This window comes from Phascolarctos cinereus, unplaced genomic scaffold (genome assembly GCF_003287225.1).
Source record: "Phascolarctos cinereus isolate Bilbo 61053 unplaced genomic scaffold, phaCin_HiC Scaffold_726;HRSCAF=1367, whole genome shotgun sequence".
In the NCBI taxonomy this organism is placed as follows: domain Eukaryota; kingdom Metazoa; phylum Chordata; class Mammalia; order Diprotodontia; family Phascolarctidae; genus Phascolarctos; species Phascolarctos cinereus.
The window spans coordinates 412066548-412081475 of record NW_027556098.1 but is presented as its reverse complement, the minus strand read 5'-3'; the positions used below and the strand labels follow the sequence as shown (position 1 = coordinate 412081475).

At 49.4% G+C, this 14928-nt stretch overlaps 1 protein-coding gene across 2 annotated transcripts; it reads right to left on the bottom strand.

Annotated features, from left to right (window-relative positions):
- Positions 1-381: 381 nt before the first annotated feature.
- Positions 382-14203, bottom strand: CKM (creatine kinase, M-type). 2 transcript variants are annotated; one of them, XM_020980136.1, is made up of 8 exons: positions 14101-14203; positions 12164-12375; positions 7158-7312; positions 6701-6833; positions 6286-6457; positions 4565-4688; positions 1640-1829; positions 382-848 (listed from the first exon to the last, which is right to left on the bottom strand). In XM_020980136.1, the coding sequence occupies exons 2-8, from the start codon at positions 12354-12356 to the stop codon at positions 670-672; spliced, it is 1146 nt and encodes a 381-aa protein (XP_020835795.1). In that variant the 5' UTR covers positions 12357-12375; positions 14101-14203; the 3' UTR covers positions 382-669. The 2 variants fall into 2 exon arrangements, with proteins under 2 accessions (XP_020835795.1, XP_020835797.1); XM_020980138.2 differs by lacking the exon at positions 12164-12375 and having other exon boundaries at positions 14101-14157.
- Positions 14204-14928: the final 725 nt, after the last annotated feature.

The window sequence follows — 14928 nt, the reverse complement described above, 5'->3', positions numbered from 1 at the left end:
TCCATTGGTCAGTATTCTATTTGCAGTGATTGCCTGTGATGCAACACTTCCTAGTCATGGCTCCGGCTGGGTGTTTCTCTTGACTCAAGTTCTCCTTAGCAGAGACTGGACAGCCACTGGACAGCCAGTTCCAGTGTCATTGAGGGTTTATTGGTTAAGGGTATGTGGGACTAGATGGGTTCTGAGATGCCATCTAATTCTTAGGTTCCAAGCTCTGTCATTATTATTGGAATGGGTAAAGGGTAACTTGAAGTAAATCCCAACTTACTTCTTCCTTGGGACAGAGGGTGTCTGTTCTTTTCACTCTTCCCCCATCCATTAATTCTGATGCTCTACAATATCCCCGTCTTCCCCCTTCCCAAGAACCACAAGACACTAAACTCTGGGGCCACCATGATTTTATTGTTGGGAGTGGAAGGAAGAGGGGAGAGCTCCCAAGGGGAGCAAGAGGCCCCATGGTGCAGAGCTCCAGGAAGTGGTTAGATCCCCAAATACAGGTGGTAGTCTTCTATTGGCTGGAACTCCAGGCAGGACACCTGGTGAGTGGAGTTCATTACCAAACGCCATTGGCTGGAATTCTACACAGTAGTTGGAGCTCTGGGGATAAGAAAGGGAGGGGTGGGGCTCCAGGTGGTGTGTATGTGTTGGGGGCCAGTAAGGTGGAGGCCCTTATTTCTGAGCAGGGATCATATCATCAATGGACTGGCCCTTCTCCAGCTTCTTCTCCATCTCCACCATGAGCTTCACACCATCCACTACCAACTGCACCTGCTCCACCTCGGAGGAGCCCAGTCGGTCTGCGTTTGACACATCAAACACTGAGCCCACGGCTGCTGTGTCCACACCACCTGGAGGGGAGGTAGAAGGGAGAAGAGGGGGGAATGGCTCAAAGCCAGATCCTAATGTGTTTGGAGTAAAGGGGCAGGGACCAGGAACGTGAGAGATAGATGCCCGTGGGGCTGCACATCTAGATAGCAGACATCGCAATATCATTGTCATCTAGCATTTATAGAATGGCTTCTGTGTGGCAGGCACTATGCTAAGCACTTCCCAAATACCATGCCATTTGATCCTTACAACAACCCTAGGAAGGAAGTTCTGTTACCATCCTGTTTTACAGTTAAGGAAACTGAGGCAAACAGAAGTTAGGTGACTACCCAAGATCACATAGCTACTAAATCTGAGGCTGGATTTGAATTCAGGTCTTCCTGACTCCATTCCCAAGCCCTCTATCCACTGTACCACCTAGCTGTCCTAATATATAATATCTATATGCAATATCCATGGAGATACACAGTGCTTATGGAGGAACCCAGCACCTATGGCGATACCTAACACCCATGAAGATAGCCAACATTCATGGAGTTGTATGAGACACCCAATATCCATAGTAAGAGCCAGCACCCATGGGGCTATATAACGCCCGTGAACATATCCAGTACCCATAGAGACATCCAATTTTATCGGGTTGGCCAATACCCACAGGCACCCGGCATCAACCCATGGAAATACTGAATGCTAATAGAGGTCCCCAGTCCAGTCCTCATGGAGACACTCAATAATTGGCCAGGACAATATCTAGTACCAGGGATGAGCCATGCCACATTCACTCAGGATAGCTGGATAAGTGAGTACCCACCTGTGCCCCGCTTCTGCAGACGCAGGCGGGTGAGGATCTCTTCAAACTTGGGGTGCTTGCTGAGGTGTGCCAGTTTAACGTGCACACCCCCACGCAGGCCAGTACCGAGGTTGGAAGGGCAGGTGAGGACATAACCAAGATGTTCATTCCACATGAAAGGGTGGCCAGCCTTCTTGAAGATCTCTTCAATCTGGGGAGGGGAGGGAGGAGAAAGGATGAGTCACTGTGATAGGGGAAATAGTCATCATAAGGGGAGAGGGACAGTACCTATGATTTCCTCAGTATGAGGACACACACAAAGTCTATGTCTGAGCCTAGATTTGAATCCAGTTCTTCCTGGTTCCAAGGCCAGTTTTCTACTCACATCCTGGCTGCTTTTTCCTGTTAATCACAAAAACTCCTATAGATTTAGTACATCTCAAAGCATCCCTGTGTGATTAGTGGTGTGAGGATGATAATTCTTGTTTCATAAACAGATAAATGGAAAACATGGAAGGCAGTGGGAGCTAGGAGACAGAGCCAGCCTTGGAGTCAGAAAGACCCGGGTTCAAGACTTGTCTCTGCCACCCACTGTGACTCTGGGCAAGTCAGGGAGGTCTCACAGACGAAATTTCAGATAAGCTGCCCATCTGTCCTGAGAGAGGGAGTGTCCCCACTAAGGATTTCCACATAGCAGAGAGACCCCAAGCCTGGACAAAAACACCTGCCAAAAATGGAAGCTCAGAGAGATGAAGGGTCCTCCAGCTAGGAAATAAATACCCAAGCTAGGATTGGAATCCAGGGTTTCTGACTCCAAGCCCATGACTACTCTATCATTCCCACTTCCAGGGGGTTCTGATTAAAGAAATCAGGTCAGAATTCAAGGGCTGGTGCCCCAAGAGATCAAGTCAGAGAGAACCCTCTCTGGGCCTCAGTTTTCTCATCTGTAAAGTGAGAGAGTTAGACAAGAAGGTCCCTGACGTTCCTCCCTGCTCTAAATCTGTGGCCCTCTGCCCACTTCCATGCTGACGTGTGTCCTTTGGGGCCTACAAAGGAGGTACCAGGAATATTCAGTTAGGCTAGGAGGATGCCACATGGCTCCTGCTTCTCCCCTGAGGCCTCACACCCAGCGAGGTCCTCCTGGCTCTGCCAAGTGGCACCCTCACTGTGTCCTTTGGTCTGGGTGTCCCTTGTAACCTTTCCCCCCATGCCCCTGCAAGCTGGTGCCCTGAGTGCGTCCCAATGGGGCTCGAACTGGGCTCTAATACACCCAACCCCATGCTTGATTGGAGGGCACTCTTGAGTATCTTCCCCCCACCCATTGTCTTCTATTGATTTTCTACCTATTTATATCAACAAGGCAATCAGCATATATTAAGCACTCACTGTGTGCCAGGCACTGTGTTAAATGCTGCAGATTCAAAGAAAGGCAAAATTAGCCTCTGTTCTCAGTAAACAGGGGGGGTCTAATGGGGATGTGGCTGTATATGTACATATGTGTATACATGCTCATGGAGACATCATATACAGAAATCTGTACCATGCAGACATAACATACAATATATATACACACACATACACACATGTATGTACCACACAGACAGTGTATGGTGTATATGTGTACACACATGTGTATCATGCAGACACAGTATATCATATATGTGCATATCCATACACATATATGTACCATGTGGACATAGTATAGAATATATGAGTGTATGTATATACGCACACATAGTATTGTGCAGACATAGTATATAGTATATATATTATGTGTATATACATGCAAGTAGTATGTATGTATGCTTAGTGCATATACATTTTATGGATACATAACACATGCATATATACATTATGTGTATTTAATATGTGTATAGACTATTCATATGTGTACATATACACACTTGTGTACACACATATTACATAGGTGCATGTTGTCTCCCCAAATAAAATGTTAGCTCCTTGAGGTCCTGGACTGTCTCTTGTCTTTGTGTCTCCAGGCTTGGCACATAAATGTTTGTTGATTAATTGCCCAAGGCACCAAAATCACCAGGGCAGTTGTACCTGAGACTTGACATGCATTTCTATGGTGCTTTAACATTTGCCAAGCACTTTCCCCAAAATATCCCTGTGAGGTAGGTAGTGAAAGTATTATTATCTGTATTTAGCAAAGGGGGGAAACTGAGGGAACTGGCCCATGGTCACACAGGAGGTGAGTTGAGATCATAGGATTTTAGATTTGGAAGGGCCCCTAGGGACCATCTAGTCCAGGGGTGGGGAAGCTGAGGCCTCAAGGCCACATGTGGCCCTCTAGGTCCTGAAGTGCAGCCATTTGACTGAATCCAAGCTTCACAGAACAAATCCCCTTCATAAAAGGATTTGTTCTGTAAAACTTGGACTCAGTCAAAAAGCAGAACCCAAGGACCTAGACCACATGTGGCCTGGAGACGGTGGGTTCCTTATCCCTGATCTAGTCCATGAGTTCTTAACCTTTATTGTGGCATGGAACTCTTCCCAAAATAATATTTTTAAAACACAAAATAAAATACATAGGTTTACAAAGGAAAGCCAAGGTTAGTGGTGCTATTTTTTCCCACCCAAATTTATAGACCCCCCTGAAACGTATCCACAAATCCCTTGGGGTTAATCTAGAACCCCCGATCTAAATCCAAACCCCTCATTTTACAAATGCGATAATGGACCTAAAATACAATCTTAGTATCATAGATTCAGCACTTGAAGGACCTTAGACACCAGCTAGCCCAAACCTTTCCTGCTACAGATGGAGAAACTGAGGCTCAGAGGGCCAGGTTCCTAAGGTAACAGGGACTAGAGCTGTATTGGAACCAGGATCTGAACCCAGGTTTCCTGACTCCTATTCCCTGGGCTGTCTTCATTCCATAGGAGGGTGGTGTCAGGGACCAGGGGTCAGGGGTCCCAGCCCACCTTCTGCAGCCCCACGCAGAAGCGACGGAAGACCTCCTTCATGTTGCCCCCCTTCTCCATAGAGATGACCCTCAGATGGTCTTCCTCATTCACCCACACCAAGAAGCTCTTGCTGTCATTGTGCCTGAGGGAAGAAAGAAAGGGGATCAGAGGATCATTGGGCTCCCCAAGTCCCCTACCCTCTCCTCCTCCCTGAATGGGCTACCCAGTGTGGGGAGGGACTGTAGACTTAGAGGAGGAGTCAGCAGGGAGAGGGTGTAGAGGAAAGGGTCTGAGTAGTGCCCCTGTAAACAGCAGGGGCAGAATTGTTGCTGGGAAGAATCATAGCATGCTCAGGTCATAGAATGGTGAGCTCCTCGAATCTCAGAGTTTGCCCGTCACCCTTCCCTCACCTGCTCTGAGTCCTGAAGAGCCCTAAACTTCTAGATTCTCAGAAGACTGGAATCTCAGCATCCTAGAAGGAGGCGGTTCTCATGCCCTAGATTCTTGGAATCACGAGGATCCCAGATCTGGTCACCCCCAAATTTTGAAATGTTATGATTTTGGCCTTAGAGTTGGAAGGAGCCATGGAAGCTGTATTGCCCAAGTGCCTCATTTTGTGAATGAGGAAATCTGGACCCAGAGACGGAAGGGATTTGTTCAAGGAAACATAGTTCACACAGGGTGGAGGCAGAATTTGAAGTCAAGGACTCTGATCCCAAATAGAAAACACTTCCAAGTGCCACCATGCTGGAATTTGAATTTTCTGAAACTTGGAATCTTAGGATTTCCGAATTCTAGAGTCCCAAGAATTCTAGGCTCTTAGCCCTTACAGAGACTGTCCAACTCCACTCCCTCATCGTATTTCCCTCAGTGTGGGGTGGATACTCTGAACCTGCATGTTTTTAAGGAGACATGACTCCTAATTGGCTGAGAGAAAGCTGAGCCAGGACACTTTGTAATTGAAGGACGGGCATACTTGTTGGAGCCATCCTTGGAGAGAGAACCTTAAGGGAAACCCCTCAAGAGAGAGGAAAGGAGTGGGCTTTAGATTGGCTGGAGCCCTGGGGCCACAGCCATGTAGAGGAGCCAAGCCCCATTGTGTCTCTTGTCTTTCAGCACTTGCAGCCTCAGAGACCTCTAAGAGTGGTAAGATTGTTCTCTTGTTTTGAGCTGAGGTCCGATCTTGCACCCAGCTGAAGAGCTCATTTATTCTTGCATTTTCTTTGGTGTATTCTAATCTCTACCTCCTATTTCTGTTTGTGGTTCTTTTTGATAGAGGATCAAAGTAGCTATTCAAGATGACCTTTTGTGGGGCTGTCAGTATGTTCCTCACTGAGAGGGATTAGGGAAATAGCTTTCATCCTGAACCCAGACCCAGACCTGAGACTAGAGCTAGATGAGAGATGGTGGATAGAGATGTCAGTCTAGAGTAAGACTACAGGAGAGATCTCCTGGCCTCGATGGTCCTGTCCTCCCTGGCCTCAACAGCTAAGCCTACTGCCATCAGCACAGTGCCAGCAAAACTAGCCAGATCCCAGATCCCACCTGTCTATGCCATCCATGAGCTGTATCTCTGCAGTTAGAGAATCCTCCATATCTATCTACATCTTGTGTATAGATGAGGAAATGGAGGCTGAGAGAGGGGGGGAAAGGACCTTCTCCAGGTCACATAGGAGGGTGGATGCAGAGCCCAGGGCACATTCTGGTAGTGGGGAGCTCAGTGGAAGGGGGTTCCTCACCAGATGCCACGGGCATCGGGCCAGTCCCGGGCCATGCCAGAGGCCAGCAGCAAGGGGGAGACAGGCTTGTCAAAGAGGAAGTGGTCATCAATCAGCTGCTGCTGTTCCTGCTCCGTCATGCTCTTCAGAGGGTAATATTTGCCCTTGAACTCTCCAGTCAGACTGTTGAGGGCTGGGGATTGGGGGGAGGTGGGAGGGGAGAGAGAAGACAGCATAGAGTGAGCACCCAGACCTCATGGAGGGTGGCTGTGGGTGGAACCCAAACAGGAGATCCATGTGCATTGATGGGGTCTCTAAAGGGGAGATTTTAGAGGGGTAAGGAGAAAAGTTTCTTCATGAAGGACAAACAGACAAGATCTTTCCTGGGCTGGGAATGCGGACAGGGAAGTTTGTGGAGGCAAAGGGGGCCCCTCACCTTTGACACTCAGGGCTTCCACAGCACGCCGCTCGCCCCGGGAGCAGTGAGGAGGCAAGGTATAACCTTTGATGCTTCGGCCCGTCCGGACACGGCTACTCAGCACGTAGTTGGGGTCCAGGTCGTCGCCACCCTAGGGGACAAGCATGGCAAGGGAGGCTGGCTTAGGGAAGGATCGATGCCTCCCCCCAGAAGGCACCCCTGGACACAGGGTATTCTAGCTCAACCCTGCCCTGCGAGCCTCTTCTAACTCTCACTTCCCCTTCCCCATCCTCTCATAGCCCTCATCTCTCCCCTTCAATGCCCACCCCCCTCCATCAATCCCCATCTCACTCAGTCTCCCCTAATTTCTCTCCATTAGTGCTGGTCTTCTCCACTCTCCCCACTGCCTCCATCCCTTGACCTCTTACCCTTTCCTTCTCTTCCCCCCCACCAAAAGTTTCCCCAGTGGTTCCACCTTGAGGTTCTCATGGTTGAGGTCGGTCTTATGCTTGTCTGTGGGCTTGTAGCCCCCATGCCGATCCTGAATGATGGGGTCAAACAGGTCCTTGAAGACGTCATAGGACTCCTCATCACCAGCCACACAGCCCACAGTCATGATGAAGGGATGGCCTGTGTGTAGGGATGAGAAGGGAGTCAGAGGTCATAGAGTCACAGAAGCTTAACACAAACACAGAATGTCAGAGCTGGGAGGGCCCTAAGAACATGGGATGTTCAAGATAGAAGAAAGCTTAGAACATGGAATGTCAGATTGGGGAGGGATCTGAAGGCATAGAATGTTAGCAGTGGAGAGGACCTTAGAAGAGAGAGTGTTAGAGCTGAGAGGGCTCTTAGAACATTGGATGTCATAGCCAGGAGTGGCCTTAGAACATGGGATGTCAGAGCTGTCAGGGACCTTAAGACATAGAATGTTAGCAGCAGAAAGGACTGGAGAACAGAGAATGTCAGGGCTCGGAAAAACTGTAGGCCAATGGAATGTCAAAGCTGAAAGAGGACTTGGAAACTGCCTGGTTCCGTATCTCACAAATAGGACGTTGTGGGGCTTGAAATCCATTGATAGAAATCAAGGTAAGATGACAAAAGTAAACAGAGACAAATGTAAAGTCTGACACCTAGACTCAAAAAATCAATTTCACAAATGCGAGATGAGACACACATGGTTATGTGAGTTTGGAAACGAGCTGGGAGTTTTAGGAGGAGGCAGGCTCTTCACTATGTATGACTATGTGCGATACAGAGGCTCTTGGGCTGTGATAAGAGACATGTGCCTTCCAAGGATAAGGGTGCTAGATCATTGATAATCCAAAGACTGTCTGGTGGAATCCTAATCCTAACCCTGACCAGGAAGGTGCAGGACCTAGAGCCCTATCGGATGGATCCATTGAAGGAATCGGGAATATTTAACCTGGGGAAGACTTGGGGGTGACGTGATGGCTGTCGGTAAAGACATGAAAGTTTGGGATGTGAGAGAGGGCTTTTATCGTTCCTATTTGGCCCCGGAGGGTGAAACTAAGCATCAGGAAGAAGTTTCTAAGCGAAAAATTTAGCCTTGAGGAAAGACTACACTTCCTGTTGCTGAGAGGTAGCAATTCCCCTTCATCCTAGGTCTTCAAGCATCAATCAAAGTTGGATGGACCCTTGTGGGCAATGGGATCACAGAATCCTATATTGAGCCTGGAAGGAATGGAGATCAGAAGAAATCCAATAAAGGCAATTAATGGATAGATCACTGGGCCTGAAGTCAGGAAGACCTGAATTCAAATCCAGCCTCAGATACTTATTAGCTGTGTGGCCCTGGGCAAGTCACTTAACCTGCTGGCCTCAGTTTCCTCATCTGTAAAATGGGTATGACAATAGAGCCCATCTCCCGAGGTGGTTGTGAGGATAAAATGAAATAGTATTTGTAAAGCACTTTGAAAACCTTAAAGTATTATAATTTTTATTATCACAACTTAATTTTAAAGATGAGGACACTGAGACTAAGACGGGGGCCATGCCCATGATCATGCAGGTATTAAATAGCAGAGACAGTATCTGAACCCAGGTCCGGTGATCCCCAATCCAACACCATACCACCACGATGCCTCATAGGATGAGAGCAGGGGTCCTTGTTCGTACGTGGATTGGAACACATGTCTGTGAAGGTCCTTCCAATCTGGAAATCCTGGGATTCTGTGAAATGCTGACCTGAGAGCCCAAGGGGATGGGGGTGGGGGTGGGGTGATGGCAAGGAGAGTGGGCTGGGAGATTCACGCCATGGCAGGAAAGAGCTCGCAAAGACATTAGAAACAAAATAGAAGTATCATTTTTACATCAAAGAAACCATACCACACAATTTGTTTGTCTGATACCTGATTCCTAATGCTATATTTAATATTTGGGAAAGGCAGCTAGGTGGTGCAGTGGGTAGAATACCAGCCCTGGAGACAGGAAGACACGAGTTCAAATCTGGCCTCAGATGCTTACTAGCTGGGTGACCCTGGGCAAGTCACAACCCCAATTGCCTCCCCCCAAAAAAAAACATTTTAGGGGGAAGTAGAGGGAGCATTGGGATTTCTCCACAGCACTCCAGACTTCCACAGAACAGAGTTTAGGAAAGACAAAGTGTGAGCCACCCAGCTGGGCAGATAGAGGGCACGGAGGCAAGGGGGCAGAGCTGGATGTAATCTTAGCCAGTCTCAAGCACAAGTATGGTAGAGGCTTTTGAGAGCATTTATTCAAATTCAGAGTTGTTGCTGGGGAGGAAACCAGGGGCCTGAGAGGGAATGGGGCTTGTCTAAAGTCAGAGAGCCATTCATTGGTATAGATGAGGTCCCCTATCTCCCAGTTTAGGGCTACCTGTGGGTCTATTTGAAGAGTTTGTCTGGAGGGGGTGACGGTGAGCAGGGCTCCTGCAGGGGTTTCTAAGTGATTCTGAGATTACCTATGAGTTTTATAAACTCATATCTATGAGTCTTCCATTGTCCCCACCTATGGAAATCCCAGACATATCTATGGGATATTTATGGGATCCTGCATCCACGGCCATCTCTAGTTGTCCTGATCTGTATCTGGCCACAGGACCCAGATGGCTCTGGAGGAGAGAGAGAGAGTGAGGCTGGTGACTTTGCACAGCCCTCCATCACTTGAATCATTCACTCGCAAGTCATGGCATCACCTCCCTGATGTCATGGTCCTCTCCAAGAACAAAGGACAAACAACAATATATGGGATACTTGGGAGTGTCCATTGGAGGACCTGAGAGAGTCTATGGGGATTATGGAATGATAACATTAGATCTGGAAGGAACCTTACAGGTCATCTGGTTCCACCCCCTCACTTTACAGATGGGGAAACTGAGGTCCGGGGAAGTGAGGTGGTTTGTCCAAGGTCATACAGGGAGTGAACCTTGGAAGTGACTCCAGAGACTTCCATTTCTACTGTTCCATACTTGGAGGGAGGGGACTGCAAGGCTGTCCGAGAGGTCCTTGGTGTGTCTATGGGGATTCTGAGGTTGTTCATTATAGTCCCATGATGTCCCTAGGAGTTCACAGGAGGATCCCAGAGTGGGCCCCTGAATGTATTTATGGGGGTCTGGCTATGTCTATGACAGTCTCAGGGAGACCTGCCAGGTGCATGGGATCTATGCTTACCTATGAAGGTCCTGGGATATCTGTGAGGGTTACAGGAGATTCTGAGTTTCCCTGGGATGTCTGTGAGGGTCCCAGATATGTCTCTGTGAGTCTTGAGAATGTTTAAGGCCATCTATGGGTATCCTGATTGTGTCTACAGAAGTATGGGGTATCCCTGAAAGTCTTGGAGTTATCCTTGATAGATCCAAGAGTACTGGGGAAATGTGGATGGGGGAGGGGCTAGGATGTCCAGAAAAGGTCTTAAATGTATCCAGGAGGTCCCAGGTATATCTTTGGGGGCTCTTGGGGGCACTCTGAGTTTCTCAGGGGTGTCCATGGGGGGATCCCAGAGGCATCAGTGGAGGTCTTAGGGGATCTATTCTGGATCCTAGGGGGACTCTAGAGATATCTATGGGGTCCTGGGTTTGTCTACAGGAGTCCTGAGGGTGTCTACAAGGAGCTCCAGGGTGTTCAAGGAAGGTGCTAGATTTCTTTCTTTTTTCTTTTTTTGTTTGTTTTTTTAGGCAATTGGGGTTAGGTGACTTGCCCAGGGTCACACAGCTAGTGAGGGTCAAGTGTTTGGTCTGAGGCTGGATTTGAACTCAGGTCCTCCTGACTTCAAGGCCAGTGCTCTATCCACTGCGCCACCTAGCTGCCAAAGGTGCTATATTTCTAAGAGAGTTTCTGAGTGTCCTGGGAGTATCTATGAGATTTCAGGGGTGTTCATGAAGGTCTTGCGGTGTCCATTTGGGTCCTACGTTTTCTATAGGGATATTGTGGAGTCTGTGATAGGTTTAGGGTATATCTGTAGGGGTCTTGAAGATGTCTGTGGGATTGTGGAATCAGAACCACAAGGGACTAGGGAGGCTGTAGGGTCTAACCTCCCATTTTATAGCTAAGGAACCTGGGGCCAAAGAGATTAAGTGATGTGTACACGGTCACACAGTAACTATCTGACCCAGATAAGAACCCAGGTCTTCCTGACTCCAAATTCTATGCCTGATCTCACAAAAGTGGGATGAATTATAGCTTAGACCTAGAGCAAGAAGGGCCCTCAGTGGCCAACTAATGCAACCCCTTCATTTTGCAAGTGAAGCAATAGACCCCAGGCTACACACATAGTAAGATACAAACCTGGGATTTGAACTCACATCTTCTGACTCCAAATCAGCCTACTTTCCATTGCTCTACTCTGCCTTCCCAGGGGTGTCTGTTGGAGTCATAATGTTTAAAGTAGGCTCTAAGTGTGTCTGTAGGGTCTTGGGGACATCTGTGGTGGTTCTGGGAGTGTTTGGAACATTTCTGGGTACCCTAGGGTTGTCCACTGGGGTCCTGGGGTATCTACAGGGGCCTCTGGGTGCTTATAGTGGATTTTGGGTGTGTCTCTGGGATCCTGGGGATATCTGTGGTAGATCAGGAATTGTATAGGATGCTGTGAAATGTCTGTAGTCATTTCTGAGTGTCCCAGGGTTGTCCATTGAGACCCCAGAGGTGTCTATAAGACTCTCAGAGTATCTGAGTAAGAACCTGAGTTAGGTCCCAGGTGTGTCTGTGGGGTCCTGGGGATAGGTGGTGGTTTGGGGAGGTTATGGAAATGCTAAGGCATATTTGTGGCTATTTCTAGGGTCCTGGACGGTGTCCGCTGGAGTCCTGGGGTGTCTATAAGGTCTCAGGGTATCTGAATTAGATTCTTGGCATGTCTGGGGTGGTTCTACAAGTGTGTGGAGATGCTGGGGGTGTTTATGGCCATCTCTGGGTCCTGGGGGTGTCTAGGGTGGCTCTGGGAGTGTCTCTGGGGGCCGGAGGGTGAGCCTCACTCCCCCTCGCCTTTGCTCAGCATCGGGTCTCTCACCTGGGTTGTCCACCCCAGTCTGGATGACATCATCCAGGGTGAAGCCAGAGGGTGTCTCCTTGTCCCGGAGCTTCTTGTACAGGTCTGGAGTGAGTGCTTTGGCCATGTGGTTGTTGTGTTTGCTCAGGTCGGGGTACTCCTCCTCCGGCTTGTAGTTGAGCTTGTATTTGTTGTGGGTGTTTCCGAAAGGCATGGTGGCGGCTGGGCAGGGCCTGTGGGGCAGGAGCAGGGCTCACAAGCCGGGGCTTGGCTGCAGGAGGACTCCACATCTCACAGAAGGGTTGTTTAAGGAAGGCTTCTTAAGCTCTGCTTGCTGCAGCAAGATCAAGCTAACCTGGACCCCAAAGAATCCTGGACTTGGAAGAACCTTAGAACCTTGGACCCCAAAGAATCTTAGACTTGGAAGAATTTTAGAACCTCGGACCCCAAAGAATCTTAGATGAGCTAGAACTTTAGAACCTCAGACACAATAGAATCTTAGACTCAGAAGAACCTTAGAACACTTTCAACAGAATATTAGTCTCTGTAGATCCTTATACTCTTTGACCCAATAGAATCTTAACCTCTTAGAACTTTTGACTCTTGGAATTGTAGGGTCTGGATGGACTTCAGATTTATGGATCTAATTCAACTTTCTCAATGTATAGGTGGGGAAACTGAGGCCAGAGAAAGGAGGAATGCCACAGCATTCTGTCAAACTAGAACCTGAGGCTCCTGATTCTCAGTTGAGGGGACGAAGGAGGTAGGAACAGAATCAGAGGGATGGGAAGGAGAATTTTAGGAGTTGAGTGGAATTGTGGACAGTCTTAGGAAAGGGGAAAAACAATAGGGTTGGGGAAAGCTTGGGAACCTGATCTCAGCTTCCCCATCTGTAAAATGGCAGGGTTGGACTAAATTATCTCTAAGGTCCCTTCCAGCTCTAAATGCTACTATGCTCCTAAATTAGGGAAGACTAGGGGGAGGGGGGAAGACAAGGGGCAGAGAAGGTGGGGAATTGCAGGATCTGGGGGGGGCAGTTGGAGCTGCCATCCCTGGGGGGATATTTTTAGCCTATGGACTCCACCCCCCACAGCTGTGGCCATTCTCCCCCCCCCCCCCACATTCCGGGGGCTCTGTTTGCACCGAATCAGCGGCTCTGGAGCCAGGGGGAGGTGGGAGAGGACAACAGCAGAGGACACGAGCCCTGCCCTAACGGCTAGACAAAACCAGTTGGCCTCAGGGCCCCCTGAGACCTAACACAAGAGGAGCATCTGTCCCCCCCCTCGCTCACATGTGGGGCGCACATGGCCACACGCACCCAGGGACACACATAGACACACACACACAAGCGGGCACACCATCATAAGGAGGATCCAGCCCCCACACGGACAAAAGCTGTCACATGAACACACACAGTCATCGGGGCATCCCCCCCACCCAGAGACGTCCAGAAAGTCATCATGCACTAACATGGGGGGCCAACAAACATAGACCCAATCAGAGACTCAGGCACAGGCAAGGTCACAGAATCAAAGGGTCAGAAAGGACCATTCAGGTTGCTTGTCAAGATGAGGAATCATAGTCAGATATATGGAGAAGCAATCTATCTTAAGCGGACACAGGGAAACCTACAGTTGTGCACACACACACATACACGCACAGTCACGTAGACACACAATGATGCACAGGTATGGGGAGACAGTCACACACAAATCCAGAGAGAGCCAGTACCACACATATGTGGTCACACAGTCACATACAGAACACAGAGCCAGCCAGCCAGACCGAACACACCTACAAGGAGATCCAGGGTCATTCCCACCTGGACATAGTTGTAAGGTTGTACTTGGATAAAAGCCCACCCTATGTAGGAGAAGGTGGGGAGACAAGTTCAGCCCCTTCCCTCTTTAATTGCTCCCAGCCTCCCCCTTCCCTTTCCAACCACCCTTCCTCCATACCTGAGCTGGGCTAGACTGGATTCTCTCTGTGTCCCCTACAACTGACGGGTGACCCAGGGATCTGGCAGGGTAACCCCTGGCTTATATAGGGGAGCCAGAGGGGCTGTCATTTGCGGGGGCCAGGCCAGCCCCCTGGAGGGTGGGAGGGAAGCTGAGCTGCCCACTGGGCATTGTGCCCGGGCAAGGGAGCATGGTTGGCCCTAGGCTCCCCCCCAGCTGGGCCCCGGGCTCCAGGACAGCCTTGTGGCCTGAGCCCCGCAAGATACCTTGTATGGGCGGCTGAGGGGAGCCAAGCTTGCCCCCCCCAACAACAAGTGCTGAGTTGCACTGGAAGGAACAGCTGGCTCCAGGCTGGGGACATTGGGGAAGAAGCGGAGGACACGTCCCTGGTTCCTGGCCCGGGCCCTTCCCCCTCTTTGGGCCAGGGTCCAACTCCTTAGTCCTAGACAGCCCAGGGCCCCACATCCCTCAATCTTTTATCCCTCCTCTCTCAACTTAGCCTTTCACATCCTCCTCAGAACCTTGGCCTCCCACACCCTCAGACCCTAAGCCTTACCTTTAACGCTTCCCCGGTCCTTAGCTTTAGAATTACACCTGTAAATTTTCATCTCCACTCTTGACCAATGAGCCTTTTCTTTGGCCTCTGAAGCTACACCTTAGGCTCTGACCTCATCCTCGCCCTCTGCCCCCCACCCTCAGCCTCTGCCCCCCTGCTCCATTTCTTGGCCCCTAACTCTCTCTCACTTCCCCCCAACCTAAAGATTGTGTATTAGGGGCCCAGATGGGAAAATGAGGTAAGATGGTAGGAGCAAGGGATTTGAACTCAGA